At 41.9% G+C, this 18,582-nt stretch overlaps 1 protein-coding gene across 3 annotated transcripts; it reads right to left on the reverse strand.

Annotated features, from left to right (window-relative positions):
• Positions 1 to 7,203: 7,203 nt before the first annotated feature.
• On the reverse strand, positions 7,204 to 17,600 carry LOC311138698 (uncharacterized protein). 3 transcript variants are annotated; one of them, XM_084173486.1, is made up of 14 exons: positions 17,366 to 17,600; positions 16,498 to 16,889; positions 14,954 to 15,158; positions 14,371 to 14,484; positions 14,197 to 14,250; positions 13,931 to 14,054; positions 13,757 to 13,818; positions 13,521 to 13,569; positions 13,324 to 13,385; positions 12,905 to 13,104; positions 12,734 to 12,798; positions 12,574 to 12,671; positions 8,884 to 12,368; positions 7,204 to 8,636 (listed from the first exon to the last, which is right to left on the reverse strand). In XM_084173486.1, exons 1-13 carry the CDS (start codon positions 17,532 to 17,534, stop codon positions 12,175 to 12,177), a joined length of 1,788 nt encoding a protein of 595 aa, XP_084029612.1. In that variant the 5' UTR covers positions 17,535 to 17,600; the 3' UTR covers positions 7,204 to 8,636; positions 8,884 to 12,174. The 3 variants fall into 3 exon arrangements, with proteins under 3 accessions (XP_084029612.1, XP_084029611.1, XP_084029613.1); XM_084173485.1 differs by having other exon boundaries at positions 14,347 to 14,484; XM_084173487.1 differs by lacking the exons at positions 7,204 to 8,636; positions 8,884 to 12,368 and having other exon boundaries at positions 12,584 to 12,798; positions 14,347 to 14,484.
• Between the last annotated feature and the right edge of the window lie 982 nt (positions 17,601 to 18,582).

The raw sequence follows: 18,582 nt of genomic DNA on the forward strand, positions 1-18,582 counted from the left end.
AGACAAGAGAGAGGGGGGATACAGGGAGAGACAAGAGAGAGGCAGAAAAATAGTAAAAATAATAAGAGGAAGAGAGGTTAACTCCTCTGGAGAGTTCATATCACATTTGCCACCAGAGAGCCTGGATAATGAGAGTGAATGAGTCAATGTTTTAACCTACCACAGACAGGGTTTTACCACCAATACTATGGCCACATAACACTTCACAGTAAAACCTAGCACTGTCTCATCTTCTACTTGTGTGGAACAGACTATACTAAGAACCGGAATGGGGTCAATTCCATTTCCATTCAGAAATTAAATTCCAATTTCAAGTTTTCCTCATTGAAAAGCATTGAAGAGAATTGGAATTTCAGTGTATTTCTTGAATTGGACCCAACCCTGTTAAAAAACAGAGAGAATATATTTCCCCAAATCATAACAGGTACACAATGTCCTGTTTCCTGTTTGGTATTCTGTTTTCTTATTGTTGTTCTGAAAAATCAATCAATATACAAAGGGGGTAAAAAAACAAGAACAGTGGTGCAATACCTTATGTCCAGCAATATTGTAGCCACATAACACTTCACAGTAAAACCACTGGCTTTTACCTTCTATATATACACTAACAATACAGACAGAGAACAGAATATTTACTACATTATAACAGGTTTGCAATGTCTTGTGTCCAATATACAGATGCTGTCAAATACTGTATATTGGCACCTTTGCATGATTCACTATTTCTTCTCAAATAAGTTGAAATTGAAAATACTTTTGGTGTCTACATGTGCACCTTTTGATTTTACAACTGCACAAGATCAAGAAAAAAAAATGGCCTGGACAATTATTCTTGTTTACTGTGTAATTTATCTCCCCTGTGGAAAATTACAGGTGCCTACAAAGTTTTAAAAAAGCCAATCAAACAGTTTTGAAAATAAAAAACGGAACATTCCGCTCCATTGTAAAGTGCAAGGTTGCCAATATATTTGACCGCATCTGTATGTAGGAAAAACAAAACCAGTATACCTTACATTCAGTGTGCAGTTCCATGGAGTTTGCTGCACCTCAATGAGTCATACTGCAGTGGGCTTTGGGCTATACTGCTGCTGTGGAGGCTGGGGGCAAAGGTCAGCAAGACCAGGACAGACCATTACTCTGATCTCTATGTTCTCTATGTTCTCTCTGTTCTCTATGTTCTCTCTGTTCTCTCTGATCTCTATGTTCTCTCTGATCTCTATGTTCTCTATGTTCTCTCTGATCTCTATGTTCTCTCTGATCTCTATGTTCTCTATGTTCTCTCTGTTCTCTCTGATCTCTATGTTCTCTCCACTCTCCAGCTCTGCAAATATATAATAACTTATAATGTAATATAACATATGATATTAATATAAGATAATATAATATAAAATCCAAAGCTAAGCAGGGTACATAGAGGTAGGCATCTGGATGGTAGACTTGTTCTCACTGAAATGCATTATCCCTCATATACCAGTAGGAGTCACTGGTTATGCAGAAATCGTTGGACTGTGGCGTCACATTTTATTTCAATATACCTCTTTATTTAGGATGAAAGCATGACCTTGAAACAATGACGTTGATTCAAACATACAATTTTACTATCAACTATCTAATCAAATCTAAAATTCAACAATTTCAACCACCCAACTGAATTTCAGATGAAAAATATTGCTTATGATTCTATGTGCAATTTACCACGCAATTTCAACGTATACATAGTTCTGAAGATTATGTTGAAATTAGATTGATGTAACAACCTGTTAGTCAGGTTAAGTCAATGTAATTAAGATGAAGTTTTACCCTAATTTCAATGTTTACAACGTTGGTTGAAATGAGATGAAAACAGTACTGGTTGATGACTAGATTCAAATCCAACGTATTTTCCACATTGATTCCATGTCACAATATGTTGGCAAATAACGTTGAAACAACAATGAATCAACCAATGCGTTCCCAGTGGGTTATTCCTCTCCTGTTTTACAACACGGTGATAAACAGTTCCTGAAAAGCTTTTCCCTTCTCTCCCCTGCAGGTATACAGTGGGGGAAAAAAGTATTTAGTCAGCCACCAATTGTGCAAGTTCTCCCACTTAAAAAGATGAGAGAGGCCTGTAATTTTCATCATAGGTACACGTCAACTATGACAGACAAATTGAGGAAAAAAAATCAAGAAAATCACATTGTAGGATTTTTAATGAATTTATTTGCAAATTATGGTGGAAAATAAGTATTTGGTCACCTACAAACAAGCAAGATTTCTGGCTCTCACAGACCTGTAACTTCTTCTTTAAGAGGCTCCTCTGTCCTCCACCCGTTACCTGTATTAATGGCACCTGTTTGAACTTGTTATCAGTATAAAAGACACCTGTCCACAACCTCAAACAGTCACACTCCAAACTCCACTATGGCCAAGACCAAAGAGCTGTCAAAGGACACCAGAAACAAAATTGTAGACCTGCACCAGGCTGGGAAGACTGAATCTGCAATAGGTAAGCAGCTTGGTTTGAAGAAATCAACTGTGGGAGCAATTATTAGGAAATGGAAGACATACAAGACCACTGATAATCTCCCTCGATCTGGGGCTCCACGTAAGATCTCACCCCGTGGGGTCAAAATGATCACAAGAACGGTGAGCAAAAATCCCAGAACCACACGGGGGGACCTAGTGAATGACCTGCAGAGAGCTGGGACCAAAGTAACAAAGCCTACCATCAGTAACACACTACGCCGCCAGGGACTCAAATCCTGCAGTGCCAGACGTGTCCCCCTGCTTAAGCCAGTACATGTCCAGGCCCGTCTGAAGTTTGCTAGAGTGCATTTGGATGATCCAGAAGAGGATTGGGAGAATGTCATATGGTCAGATGAAACCAAAATATAACTTTTTGGTAAAAACTCAACTCGTCGTGTTTGGAGGACAAAGAATGCTGAGTTGCATCCAAAGAACACCATACCTACTGTGAAGCATGGGGGTGGAAACATCATGCTTTGGGGGTGTTTTTCTGCAAAGGGACCAGGATGACTGATCCGTGTAAAGGAAAGAATGAATGGGGCCATGTATCGTGAGATTTTGAGTGAAAACCTCCTTCCATCAGCAAGGGCATTGAAGATTAAACGTGGCTGGGTCTTTCAGCATGACAATGATCCCAAACACACCGCCCGGGCAACGAAGGAGTGGCTTCGTAAGAAGCATTTCAATAATATAATATAATATGCCATTTAGCAGACGCTTTTATCCAAAGCGACTTACAGTCATGCGTGCATACATTTTTGTGTATGGGTGGTCCCGGGGACAAGGTCCTGGAGTGGCCTAACCAGTCTCCAGATCTCAACCCCATAGAAAATCTTTGGAGGGAGTTGAAAGTCTGTGTTGCCCAGCGACAGCCCCAAAACATCACTGCTCTAGAGGAGATCTGCATGGAGGAATGGGCCAAAATACCAGCAACAGTGTGTGAAAACCTTGTGAAGACTTACAGAAAACGTTTGACCTGTGTCATTGCCAACAAAGGGTATATAACAAAGTATTGAGAAACTTTTATTATTGACCAAATACTTATTTTCCACCATAATTTGCAAATAAATTCATTAAAAATCCTACAATGTGATTTTCTGGATTTTTTTTCTCATTTTGTCTGTCATAGTTGACGTGTACCTATGCTGAAAATTACAGGCCTCTCTCATCTTTTTAAGTGGGAGAACTTGCACAATTGGTGGCTGACTAAATACTTTTTTTCCCCACTGTATGATTGGTATCTCCAGTGCAAGGCAGGCCGTAGAGGACAGGGTGGGAGTCAAGGAGAGGAGTTTACACCCAGTTGACAACCTCCCTCACCGCGCTGCGCCTCCTTCTGCTGCTCAAATCATGTTTTATAGGGTCCGTGTGTGAGGCCCTTCATCCTACGCACGGTGCACAGCACACCAGACCTGGGTTCAAATACTATTTGAAATATTTTACGGTACATACGATATACTTTATTGTCCATTTACAGGTGTAGGATCTTAATTTGATCACTCTTCCCACTGGGCAAAAGCTGGTTGAATAAACGTTGATTCAACGTCATTTCAACCAGAAAATGTAACGTTGAATCAATGTGGAAAAACTGATTTGATTTGAAAAAAGTAATCAACGTAATGGAATTTAGCCTTTTTTTCACCCAACTTTGAACCTAAATCCAATGACATGGTGAATTTTTGTTGTTGATTTCACGTTAGTTGACAACTCAACCAAATGTAAATCAAAACTACACATTGAATTGACGTCTGTGCCCAGTGGGTTTTGTTGCTGAGAATTTTCCTGCACCACACAATGCAGATGAGCTTCGTGATTTACATAAATTCACTGAAAACCCACTCTAACACACGGTAATATTAACAGTAATTCACTCTTCATGTAGCCTACTTTTGTCCAGCTAATAGTCTAACTACCGATCAAGCAATGCACTAAACGTTCAAATCCTGCTGCTGCAGGATTATTTTTGCTGTGACAATATAGGTCAAATTAAGACCTTACATCTGTACATGGAAATTCATTTAGAGAAGTCAGCATACAAACACAACACACTGTAATACATGCAGTACGGAAAACTGGAACGTTAGTACACAAGTCACACACATTCAAATTCTCTGCGGCCTACTGTCTCACCATGTATTGGGCCTGCATCTGTCCTATGCCCCACTGTTCAGCAGTCTGATGGCTGCCAGAATGAAACTCGCCCTGCTCCTATTCTTGCTGAACAATGGGAGCTTCTATCTCCTTCCTGAGGGCAGCAGCTCAAAACAGATTGTGTGTGGGGTCCTCTATGATGCACTTGGCCTTGTCCTTTGCATGTTTATCATGGATAATTAATTACTTCTTTGAGCATTTGCTTTTATTGGTTCCATTGCACTAGGCAAGCTCAATGAAACACAGCTAAATGATTTGAAATAATTTCAAACACTATTTGAACCAATGTCTGCAGCTCACAGAACACAGACAGCTCCCAATTTACACAGCTGCAGCTGACCACATAATACCATCAGATTTATAACTAACTCTAACTGAAGGGCTATAAACCGACTGTTACAAAATGCTTCAGTTTGTTCTGGATGGAATCTGGGGGGTGGAACTGAAAAGACATCTGTAGGTACAGTATTTTCGTTTGTGTTCAGGTTCCCTCAAAGGAACTGGAAGGCAGGATAAAGTCATGCCATTTTTCTGACACACCCTTCTCCTTTCCCACTTCCTCCTTCCTATCATCCCTCACCTCCTCCTTCCTATCCTCCCTCACCTCCTCCTTCCTATCCTCCCCCACCTTCTCCTTCCTATCCTCCCTCACCTTCTCCTTCCTATCCTATCAAGGGTCACTCATTGGTCAATAACTTAGTGACATTTGGGGGGGGGGGGGGGGGGTGTAATGACTCAGCTTTATGATGGCATTATGATATATAATAACACTAGTGAATGGGGTGATGATTGCCATGGTGATTGCCCCCCTGCAATGTCAAAGTTGAGACCCTTTAAGTAAATGTGAAGTAGTAAACTTATTTCTTGAAAGAAACTAATGAGCTAAGTAAGCACTGCCTTATTCACCTATGGATCTATCATTATTTTTACTATTTTCTACATTGTAGCATAATAGTGAAGACATCAAAACTATGAAATAACACATATGGATTCATGTAGTAACCCAAAAAATATTTTATATTTGAGATTCTTCAAATAGCCACCCTTTGCCTTGATGACAGCTTTGCACACTCTTGGCATTCTCTCAACCAGATTCACCAGAAATGCTTTTCCAACAGTCTTGAAGGAGTTCCCACATATGCTGAGCACTTGTTGGCTGCTTTTCCTTCACTCTGCAGTCCGACTCATCCCAAACCATCTCAATTTGGTTGGGGTCGGGGGAATGTGGAGGCCAGGTCATCTGATGCAGCACTCCATCACTCTCTTTTTTGGTCAAATAGCCCTTACATGTTGGGTCATTGTCCTGTTGAAAAACAAATAATAGTCCCACTAAGCGCAAACCAGATGGGATGGTGTATCGCTGCAGAATGCTGTGGTAGCCATGCTGGTTAATTAAGTGTGCCTTGAATTCTAAATAAATCACAGTGTCATCAGCAAAGCACCCCCACACCATAACACCTCCTCCTCCATGCTTTACGGTGGGAAATACACATGCGGAGATCATCCGTTCACCCACACCGCGTCTTACAAAGTCAGAGCGGTTGGAAACAAAAATCTCCAATTTGGACTCTAGACCAAAGGACAAATTTCCACCGGTCTAATGTCCATTGCTCGTGTTTCTTGGCTCAAGCAAGTCTCTTCTTCTTATTTGTGTCCTTTAGTAGTGGTTTCTTTGCAGCAATTCGACCATGAAGGCCTGATTCACACAGTCTCCTCTGAACCGTTGATGTTGAGATGTGTCTGTTACTTGAACTCTGTGAAGCATTTATTTGGGCTGCAATTTCTGAGGCTGGTAACTCTAATGAACTTATCCTCTGCAGCAGAGGTAACTCTGGGTCTTCCATTCCTGTGGCGGTCCTCATGAGAGCCAGTTTCATCATAGCACTTGAAGAAACATTCAAAGTTCTTGACATTTTCCGGATTGACTGATCTTAATTTCTTAAAGTAATGATGCTTATTTGAGCCGTTCTTGCCATAATATGGACTTGGTCTTTTACCAATTAGGGCTATCGTCTGTATGCCAAGAGCTGTCATCAAGGCAAAGGGTGGCTACTTTGAAGAATCTCAAATATAAAATGTATTTTGATTTGTTTAACACTTTTTTGGTTACTACATGATTCCATAATGTTGATGTCTTCACTATTATTCTACTGTAGAAAAATAGTACAAATAAAGAAAAACACTGGAATGAGTAGGTGTGTCCAAACGTTTGACTGGTACTGTATGTCTAATATAGGAGGGACCCTACTAAAACCCTGGAATGTTTATGTATAAACTTACCAATAACTTTGTTTCTGGATTTAAGGCTATGCTGCTCAGCAAGACCTGCGAGGACAATAATATTGAACATTGTAACACTTTCGTGGAGGAGAAACAATTCAAGTGTACCATCTAGTGTTCAAACATAGTATTACAACAACATTGGTGAGGATAGGTCGTCTGTAACACTAGTCCCACTGATCACTCTGGCTAACGTTGACCTGATGTGACCATTTGTTTTATTCATTAACAGACATTCAGAAAGAAATGTTCCCACACATACTTAATCAATATGACAGAGTTAGTTTATTTGCAAGGAGAACAACCAGCTCCAAATGGAATCATCAACAGGAAAGAAAGGGGGATCACACCTAAATTAATATTATATTTCTCTCAAACATAGTTAGTGTCACCTAGTGATACAGGGGATGAGCCAAGTCTTTTCATAGCATGTTATTGAGCAGCTCTCTAAAATCAATTCAAATCAATGCAGATATACGGTGCCTCAGTTATGGGTCCGAAAAACATCACACATTCTATAACCATCTAGTCTTACAATTATATGTAAAATTAGTAAAAAATAAGAAATTTATTTATCTCTTTCTCTTCCCAATCGCTGGGCATTTTGAGAACGCTCTGTCTATCTAGACTCGTAATTACCAGACTGATTCCGTGGAAGCGAACCATTCATGTAAGCACGCGAGATCAGGCGGCTTGCGAGGTTACCCTTTATCCACTCCTGGGCTCTTTCCACTCCAAGTTATCTTTCTTCTACCTCCCTTGAATGTGAGTTCTGAGGTGTCCCTTGATCTGTCCGGACTGACTGAATCCTTTCCCACAGACAGGACAGGTGTAGGGTTTCTCCCCCGTGTGTACCCTCAGGTGGGCCTTCAGGTGGGCTGACTGGTTGAAGCGTTTACCACACATGTGGCAACGGTAAGGTCTCTCTCCCGTGTGGATCCGCTGGTGTTCCCTGAACTTCCCTGAGTAGCTGAAGCTCTTGCCACACACACCACAGTGAAAGGGCTTCTCCTTAGTGTGAGAACGCTGGTGGACCTTGAGGTAACTGGTAGAGGTGAATGACTTCCAACAGACTGTGCAGTTGATTTGCCTGTGACTAGTGTCACCACTGTGTGGTACTGTGTGGGCTAGCATGTGTGCCTCCAGTTGGGATAGTTCACAGAACACGGCACCACACCGAGTACATGAGTGTGTCTGTGTGTCCTCCTCTGGTCTCCTTTCTAGATCTCTTGGAACAATAGGAACACTTTCAGTGTTCTCAGTGTTCTGATGTTGTGTTCTAGAACAGTCTGGATTTACTTCAGAGACGGGCTGAGACTGAGGGGAGTCACTGGTTGGTTCTGATAGTGATACTCCATAGCCATCAGGTTCTGTTTTGATCTTTCCAGTTGTGTTGGTCAGTAGAGACTCCCCCTCTCTGTTCTCCACAGTTTGGGTTCGGGGAAGATGTGAGGGCTGAGGTCGGTCCGCATTATTTTCCACACAGGGAGGAGTAGATATGGAGTCTTCTTTGGTATCATACTCCGGTACTTGAAGGTGCTCTTCCTCCTGACTGGCCCTGAGTTCACCCTGTTCCTCTTTAATATGTGTGGTCTCTAGGTCCTCCTGGCCCAGCCTGGGGCTCCACTCCTGCTCACAGTGCTGCTGCTCAGGGGGAGTTTGCTGCTGCGGGACGCAAGACAGTATGGGCGGAGGGGCTGTGGGGAAAGACGAAAACAGACATAATGTAATGACAGCCTCCAAGGAATCATGAGACAGACTTTCATCAAGTAAATGACAAGAGACCACCCCTACACTTTGGCTCTGAAAACGGCATGTCTCCCTCTTCCCTATAGTACAGTATCAAATACAATTCAGGTGGGGGTTTTAAACACACTAGTTAGCTAGCTAAGCAAGATAAGGCCTAGATAAAATGAGAACTACACTAGCTAGTTCGCTACATACCCTGCGGTAGTACCGGTGTGTTCAGCTGTCGTTTCAGGTATTGGTTCTCTCTCTTTGTCCGGGCTATTTCTTCCTGGTACTCGGAGAACGTGTCTGCAACAACTCTTAGTATCTCCCCAGCAGCTTGCATGAGACGCTCAGTCAGATACACATTCAGATATTGTAATTTAGTCATCGTTGGACGATTTGAGGCAAAAGATATTCCCGAAATCCACGTAGAGCTTGTTGTCAAACATGCACGTTGCACTGTGCGGAAGTGACGTCAGCGCGCCAGACAGTATCGGCGCGTCTACCATAGAAATGGAAGAACGTACACTTGATCTATTATCAAGTTCTATGAGCAGAATATGCATAATATCTTCAAACAAAGCGAGTACATCTTATCTCAGTAAACATTATGAAATATGCAGCAAACTACATCACTTTCAGTTGTAATGTCTTTGATATACAATAATGTTATAGTCTACTTTACTATCCATTATACTGCACACATTTTTCACTTTCATCAAAAATATTTAAACCACATACCACACGGTGACTGTAACTCTAGGCATGCATTTTATTTAGAACCAGAAGTCAAGGCTTTGTACATTATAAAATACTACAGAACTTTTTCTTCCCATCATACATTCCAAAAATGCATTTATCATAACTTAAAAAACAAAGAGAAATTAATCCTAAATTCAATATTTAATATTAAATTGTTAAATTCAAAAAGGCAACTAATGATGATAGATACAGTGCATGTATAAATGTGAAACATAAAAGCAGAAGGAGGCTGAGGGTCCATCAGGTAGGCCTACAGTACAGTAGGTGTTAGCCTGGATGCCATGCCAGTCTGTGTGCGCTCTTGCAAATCTCTTGCAAACTCATGTTTGGCTTGACAATGATAGCAATGGACTTGGCAAGAACTTGTTTCAGTCCATTTGGTGCAGTATCAATTTTGGCACTCTTTTTTTTAGATTTAGTCTAATCTTAGTCATTTTGACTAAAATATAATTAAGTCTTAGTCACATTTTTGTCATTTGAATAATGATTTAGTATAGTTTTTTTGTCAACTAAATGCCCTTTCATTTTAGTCACATCACATTTGTATTGCCTCACTAACCTATTGTAAACATAGATCACTGACTTCCATGTGCACAAACATACATACACTTGTCCTACCAACATATTTTTCTCCATAACATCCTATTCTCTTCCCAACAGCAGAAATATGACAAACATATTTAAGAATTATCTGGCCATGTAAATTCCTAATTCAGCCTACATAGATATTGCACATTACATAAAAAACAAACAGACACAAGCGCTGGGAGGGAGGGAGGAAGAGAGAGAGAGCGAGAGAGAGGCACTATCACCAGATGGTGCCTTTAAAGTATTGACAAAGTAGTATGGGTTGCACCTCCGTCACTCAGTCTTGTCATTGCCATTGTAATCAACGTTCCCCAGATGCCACAGCCACATTGATGTCCAGAAGTAGAAAGGGGGTTAATTACTTTGAATGGGAGCTAATGACCATTTCGCCCAGTGATGTAGTCGAGTCACTAAACCTCAAATCCCAATAAAGTCCCAAGTGCTCGAGTCCCTATGTCTGAAGTCCGAGTCCCAGTGCTCGAGTCCTGGTACAAGTGCTCAAGTCTGAGTCACTGGGTCCACATTAACTCAAAATAAAGTTATTTACCCAGTCAGATATAGTATAGTGGCAAGAGGAATTATTTACCCAGTCAGATATAGTATAGTGGCAAGAGGAATTATTTACCCAGTCAGATATAGTATAGTGGCAAGAGGAATTATTTACCCAGTCAGATATAGTATAGAGGCAAGAGGAATTTAGTCAATCAATTGTTTGCTATACCTTTTCCTTTCTTTCTGTGCCACCAAATGTTTGCATATAGGTTACTGGTAATGTTACCATGGCTATGTTCAGCAGGCTACTGGTAATGTTACCATGGCTACGTTCAGCAGGCTACTGGTAATGTTACCATGGCTACGTTCAGCAGGCTACTGGTAATGTTACCATGGCTATGTTCAGCAGGCTACTGGTAATGTTACCATGGCTACGTTCAGCAGGCTACTGGTAATGTTACCATGGCCACGTTCAGCAGGCTACTGGTAATGTTACCATGGCCACGTTCAGATGCTAAATGTTCTCAAACATGAATAGAGCCTATGTTATTCCTTATTCAACATGTCATAGAGGCATGTTTGTTCTACATAGCATATATATATATATCTGAAGGTTCAAAAAACGTTGCATCCTGCTGAACACGCCCTCAGGTTGTTAGCTATAGCTACCTAATGAGGTAACATGACTGAACAAGGTGTAGCCCTAAACAAATGGTTAACGGTCCGGTCCACAAGTAGCCTAGTTTTAGAACGGCCCGCGATATTCTTTATGAATATAAAATGCGGCCCGCCAATACACGATAGAAAGAAAAAACCAGAGTGCCGGTATTATGGGTCATATCTTTTGAACGGTAATCTCTCAAGCCATTTTCTCTAAAGAAAAGAGGGAGACTTGGCTACGTTGGCTGCAGAACCTGGCTATGAAATGCAGTGGGGAAAGTGGGAGGGTTGAGCGATACTCAAGGGAGAGAAAAATATAGCTAGACTGTTGTTTTACTATTAAACTCAATGCTGCTATTGTTTTTAATTTCGTAAGCAGCTTGTGTTTCTTAACCAGGCAAAGGGTAGCTAACCAGAAGGCTGGTGGTGACTGCTTAGCTACGAGGAAGCAAGAGAGTCGCCTGAGCGATGTGTATAATCGAAGGCGGAGCGGAGCCGGTCTGTCCCCACTCATCGCTTGCTCCGCCCCCAGCCCACCAGCTGATGTAGGCTGTATGTGCCGGGTCCTACCCACTGCTGAACTCACTTGCACTGCGCATCTGTGCTGCTAATATTAATTGTGCTTATCACTGAAAAGCTCTTGTCCATTCTATTTAGTAGTCAGATTTTAGTCAGATCATTTATTCCCGTCTCGTTTTAGTCAACTGAAATGAAAAATCAGTTTAGTTATAGTTTTTCTGGGTCTATTTAGTCAGTTATAGTCTTGTCAATTGCCACTGAAAAATCTGTGTTTTTGCCGAATGTTTTTGTCACTATTTTCTGTTTGACGAAATGAACACTGGTGTGGTGCCTACTAGTGAATACGACCCAGGTAGAGTAGGAAGGTAGCCTAGGTACCAGTCTGTGCTATCATCCCACTCCTTGGCATGACAATGAGTGGCAAGGAGTAGAATAACAGCACAAACAGACTTGTACACAGGCTAGAAGGAAGGTGTACAGACATCAATAGTCTTGCTCCTGTTTGATGTTGATGTGTTGTTGGATGTGTTGCTGTCTCTGGGTATGGGGGACCTGGGGTGACTGTCTGGGGGGTCTGCCTCCTCCTCCGCGTCGGTCTGGGGCATACTTCAGTACGTTGGCCATCAGGTGCATCACAGCAGACTCTGTGGCGTACGGGTGGGTGATCATGATGCTGTCTGAAAGGTTCAGAGAGGAGAGAACACAAGATCAGTGGACATTCAATCACATTAAAACGAGGCATCAAAGATGAAAATGTAATACTTCTGCAGTAAAATGATTATAGTCACCATCCTCATCGTGGTCTGACAAAGACTTTCAGATCGAAACATTGTAATTAACCATTGAGTCGGGAGAATACAATTGTGTGCAGGTAACTCTTACCAATAATGATTTTGCTAAGGGAGTGTGTGAGAAAACTCTTCTTGGTCCCTTTCCTTCCTTTCATGTTGAAGGTACTCATCAATTCGTTGGTCATCAGCCTAGTAAGAGAACAGAGTCAGTATTTCATCATTCCAAAAGCGTGTGTGTGTCCTGTACCCACCTCTCCATCACCCTGGTGACATTTTCCCTCAAGGTGTTCCCACCGATCCTGCTCAGGAACTGTTTCTGAGAAACAAACAAAGACAACTAGTTATTTCATGTACATTGGGGTTCCAACAACACTGCCATTGTAATGCTAGCGTATCATTCAATGCTCTGCAAATCCACGTACCATCTGGGAAGCTACCTCCGGAGGCTCTAGAACTTTCTCCAGGTTGGCCATGTCCTCGTAGCTTCCGCACACGTCAAAATGGAAATCTGTTCCAGAACCCCTAGAACCACCCCAGTGTTCTAGAACTCCCACCCTTCCTCCTAGATCCCACACTGACTGTCTGATGTCCACCAGCAGACCCAAGACCTGCTCCTGGAACTCTGGAGATGGAGAGTCAGAATGTGGTACAATGGAATGAATGGAATTTAATTGAATCTTTATCGGCTCCCAGATTCAGATTAATCCTACACCTGGATTGAAATGCATGCCAACGGTGATGGCTTTTAAATCCTGGAATAGGCGTAATCTGGGTCCATGAAACAGGCCATTATGCATTTCTGTGTGATTGACCAGATTGACTAAATAAAGATTATACTTACGGTCATTTGGAAGAGGAAAACTTTGGGTTGAATTCAGCAGGTTTCCCATCATATCCTGTCCACTACAAACACACAAAACATTTTTCAAAGGGAGGACACTTAATTCCACAGCACTTACATCAGAGTGTTCTTACTTCTTATCCATATGCCTTGGCATTCGTAGTGCCACGGTTACATTCTTCAGCTGCAGCACATACCTTAGGAATGCTCCCTCCCTGGACTGTGAGGTTGGAAAAACAGCGTCCCCTAAAAAAAGCAAGAGTGGAAATACCAAGGAAGTAATTCACATACAGTAGGTTTATGTATTCTCTTCAACTATATACAACATTCAGTAAAACGTGTAACGTATTAATATGTATTATTAAGCGTATTAAAACCCTCATATGGGCAACATTCACACATGACCATTAGACTGAGTCTCTGTTTCTCTTACATGCGTCAGAAGAGTGTGGTCCCTCTATGAGGTAGCTCTCCTTGTTGAGTGAGTCATCCAGGCTGTAATAACACAACAAAAGAGGCTGATCGGAACACATACAACGCCTCAAACTGACATAGAACATTTGTGTGACAAACCAATGGGAACACTGGTAGATGTAGTGAAACTTGCCCTCTGAGCTCAGATGGATCCAGCTGCGGTTCTGCTTCTAGAGCTCCAGAACTGTCCTCCAGGGTTCCAGGTTTCGTCATCACTCTCCTCTTCAGAGGAGGAGAGTTTGATGATCCTGACACACCTTTGGATAAACAGGCAATGAGTATACATGTATGAGTACAGCTACACATCATGTAACACTACAGAATTGTGTTTCATACATATGGCTAGTTTAGTGAAAGTACAACACGGTGGCCCAATACATTCTCTAAGGATTCTGTCACCTGTGTGTGTCCTTCCATCTCCACTGGGTCCTCCTTGAGGTATCTGCTCAGTGCCTTTTGTAAAAGTTGATGGAAATCAAATGTTCGTTAAACACACTGTTCTACAGAAGCAATCCTAATTTATCAACGTCTATGTTTAAGCTGTCTCACACTGAGCGGAAACGTGTCCCTCACCCGTCCTCCTCTTCCTCCTCCTCCTCATCTTCTTCTGCGTGTTGGGCTCACTGTCGCCATTGTCAGTGAGCTCATCACTGGACCTACTGTAGCCTTCGCACTCTTCCAGAGATTCTGAAACCATACAGGGTAGCTAGCCTGAGTCCCAGATATGTTTGTCAGTCACAGATCTGGGATTCGGCTAGAGTATTTTGTATTTATTGTGGATCCCCATTGCAGCTACTCTTCCTGGGGTCCAGCAAAATTAAGGCAGTTCTGTACAATTAAAAACATTACATTTCACAACAGATTTCTCAACAGATTTCTCAACACATTAAGTGTGTAACTGCAACTGCCCTGAGAGCATTCAGAGAATTGGTAGTTTGGCACAAACAAAGGTAAAGAGGGATATGGGATCATGAAACAGTTATTCTTTCAGTCACTGGGGTGACACACTACAAGGAGCTTATTTACATTTCACATGTATTACTGCACTTGATTTTCTGAGAACTTTAGGGGAAATTCTTCAATAAGGTATTTAAACATCAAACATAACCACTAAGAACTCAACATTGTGTACGTGGTAGGTAAGATGCTTCAGTACCTGAGAATAGTTTGACCTTAACAAGGTCATATGTCATCCAATTGGCTCCTGGCTTGTGTCTCTCTTTCAGAGCTTTCCTGCCATTGGCTGGAGGCCACAGGACCTTCCTGCCCACCACCCAGGTACTGGGAACCACACCCTCCACCTCCTCCTGGCCTTCCCTCCACACCGCACAGCACCAGAAGTCATCCGTGTTCTCATAGTCCTGGAACCCACATAGGAAGAAAGGATGAACATGCACTCTTTCATGTTTATTATATTTGTTATGAATGGTTTTTCATTTTCAGGTAGAACATCACATAATTCAGGCAATAGTGGACAGTTGAGGGGGTACGAGACCAGAGTAGTTGTTTGTTGACAACATCCTGTTCCCAGGATTGATTCTATGTTCTAGAGTTCTATAACGTTCTAGAGTTCTAGAGTTCTACAACGCTCTAGAGTTCTACATACTGAGCTCGACTAAATTAATATTTTAAGTCAGCCGATTTTCAGCAATTATGAAGCTCTCCCGCTTTGGAGGGTTGCTTCTTTCCTTTGAATCACCAGCTTCGATCATTCACTCAACTTTTCACATTCTAACATCTTCTTGACATCTAATGTTTTGAGGGACGACAATCATCCAAACCTCCACCACTAAATAAAAACGAAAAATCTGATGGTTTGTTTCAAGAATTCTGACATTTATTTACCAAAATACACAACACAACAATGTCCAAAACATCCCATTTACATCCAACTGCCCAATAACTATTTTCACCAAAATCACGTTGGTTTCATGCTTTAAAAATACAATAAGTAGTTTGGATGTTTATGTCCATTGATTTCCAAAAAGTATTACAGAAAATTCTGTTTCAGTACTTGTAGGCGTAACAATGTAAAAAATACCTTTTGACAATTGCTTTACATAGACAATGCCATTGAGGTAAAATGCTTGATTAGACACATTATTATAAATAGCCAGCCTAAACTAATAAATAGCTAGCCTAAACATTTTCAAATCATTTCCTACACTGAAATGGATTTGAAATGGAGTTATAACCCCTATCCTGTACATTTCCACTTAAACATCTACCGCATCTCCCTCATAGGCCTGGTAGGAACGTCCTGTCCCTAGAATGTGTTACAAGGTGTCTTTTCACCTTGTTGGACTGACTGAAGCTCTTCCCACAGACGGGACAACTGAACGGTTTCTCACCTGTGTGGACTCTCAGGTGTACCGTCAGGTGTGCGGTCTGATTGAACCGTTTCCTACAGATATGGCACTGATAGGGCTTCTCCCCTGTGTGAATCCTCTGGTGACCTTTCAACCTCCCGGACGAGCTAAAGGACTTACCACACAAGCCGCAGAGAAATGGCTTCTCATTTGTGTGCATTTGCATGTGTGCGTTTAAATGGCCCATATGTCTACAGGGTTTCCCACACACCTTGCAACACAACGCTGTGTTGTGGTGATTTTGAAGGGACTGTTCCATGTGTAGTGGTATCTGTAGACTCTTATACCCTGACGGTAGTCTGTCATCACCTTCTACCCCCATCATACTTACACTGTTCTCACTCTGTGCTGCCGAAAGGTCAAGGTTCACTGAAGAGAATGCATTTGGGTCACTTGACGGATCAAAAGGACAAACACCCAGTCCTTCAGTCTCTGTTTTGATTGGTTTGGATATTGATGAGCTGGATAGAGAGCCTCCCTCTCTACTCTCCCCAGTGTGAGTTTGGAACTCACTGAGTGAGGTGGGTTGAGGTGGGTTCTGATCATAGTCATCGTTTCCATTGGACGGAGTGAATCTAGACTGAGAGTCCGGTCCTCTAAACTGATTTTCCTCCTTCCTGGTCCTTCCCTCCTGTTTCTCCATAGTCTGCCTGGGCTCTGGTTCCTGCTTTTGCCCAATTCCTCCCTGCTCCTCGGATTCTACAGGAGCAGAGGGCTCTCGGTCTGAAAGTCAAGAAGGGAAAATGTAGCGTTGTTAGCAAAGCACATTTACTTGCGCTATCACACAGTTCTGAGTTTGAGTAGCTAGCTATTGAGAAACAAAACATATAGAATGTATTGACAACTGTTATTTTCTAGGCACACTTTTCGTAGCCGGTTAGGAGAACATTTTCCCTAACCCTTTTCCTAACCAGCTACGAAAAAGTCACTTCCGTATCGACGTGGCGTGAAAATAGTGTTTCTCGATTTTCTAGGCAACGTTAGCTAACTGTCTCTCTGACTGCACTGAAGCTAACAAAGATACAGTAGCTTAGTTAGCTAACCTAGCTAGCTAACCTGCCAAGCTAGCCACTGGCACATTCATAGTTGGTTATCTAAAACAAAGCACATTCATAACGGCATATTTCAGATCAAATACATAGCTAGCTACATAATGTGTGCTCATTATCCTCGTTAGCAAAACTAGGCTCGTTACTAACCTGGCCATGGAATCCCAAGCTTGCGTCTCAGTTGATCATTCTCTCTCTTTCCCTGGATTATTTCTTCTTGGTATTCTAATATTGTCTCTTCCACTTGCTTATATATCTCTTGGGCGGCTAACATCAACCGTTCTGTCAAAAATACATTTAGAAATTGTAATTTGGTCATTTTGAGGGTCGATGGCAGCCGGGGCACATCCACCTTAAATATACACAATAAACCAAACGGTTTTTGAGAAAATGACGCTTTGTGGTGACGCAATCAGAAAATGACTCGCAGTTACAGTAAGTACATCTGCCGCGTTCATAACAACTGGGAACTCGAAAATCTGGGAAAAATCGTTTTGAACGCTCATACAACTCTGCATTCCCAGTCAGAACTCGGCATCTTTCTAGAGCTCCGTCTTGAAAATCAATGACGTCATGAATTGAACTCGTTTTTTTTCCCTGAGTTCCCAGTTGTCATGAAAACGCCATAACTAGAGAAACTATTTTATTTATTTATTTCACCTTTATTTAACCAGGTAAGCCAGTTGAGAACAAGTTCTCATTTACAACTGCGACCTGGCCAAGATAAAGCAAAGCAGTGCGATAAAAAACAACAACACAGAGTTGCATATGGGGTAAACAAAACATAAAGTCAAAACTACAACAGAAAATCTATATACAGTGTGTGCAAAGGTAGCAAGTTATGGAGGTAAGGCAATCAATAGGCCATAGTGCAAAATAATTACAATTTAGTATTAACACTGGAATGATAGATGTGCAAGAGATGATGTGAAAATAGAGATACTGGGGTGCAAATGAGCAAAATAAATAACAATATGGGGATGAGGTAGTTGGGTGGGCTAATTTCAGATGGGCTGTGTACAGGTGCAGTGATCGGGTAAGGTGCTCTGACAACTGATGCTTAAAGTTAGTGAGGGAGATAAGAGTCTCCAGCTTCAGAGATGCAGTTCGTTCCAGTCATTGGCAGCAGAGAACTGGAAGGAATGGCGGCCAAAGGAGGTGTTGGCTTTGGGGATGACCAGTGAGATATACCTGCTGGAGCGCATACTACGGGTGGGTGTTGCTATGGTGACCAATGAGCTAAGATAAGGCGGGGATTTGCCTAGCAGTGATTTATAGATGACCTGGAGCCAGTGGGTTTGGCGACGAATATGTAGTAAGGACCAGCCAACAAGAGCGGACAGGTCACAGTGGTGGGTAGTATATGG

The sequence above is a fragment of the Coregonus lavaretus genome, assembly GCF_964263955.1.
Source record: "Coregonus lavaretus genome assembly, chromosome: 12".
Lineage (NCBI taxonomy): Eukaryota > Metazoa > Chordata > Actinopteri > Salmoniformes > Salmonidae > Coregonus > Coregonus lavaretus.

Bases quoted from the DNA above. Each gene is read 5' to 3' on its own strand.
- LOC311138698 (XM_084173485.1), bottom strand. From the start codon at position 17,534: ATGACCAAATTACAATTTCTAAATGTATTTTTGACAGAACGGTTGATG. The intron at 14,485-14,953 runs GTACTGAAGCAT...GTATGGTTTCAG, and splicing joins TAAGGTCAAACTATTCTCAG to AATCTCTGGAAGAGTGCGAA. The intron at 13,819-13,930 runs GCAAGTTTCACT...GTGTTATTACAG, and splicing joins GATCCATCTGAGCTCAGAGG to CCTGGATGACTCACTCAACA.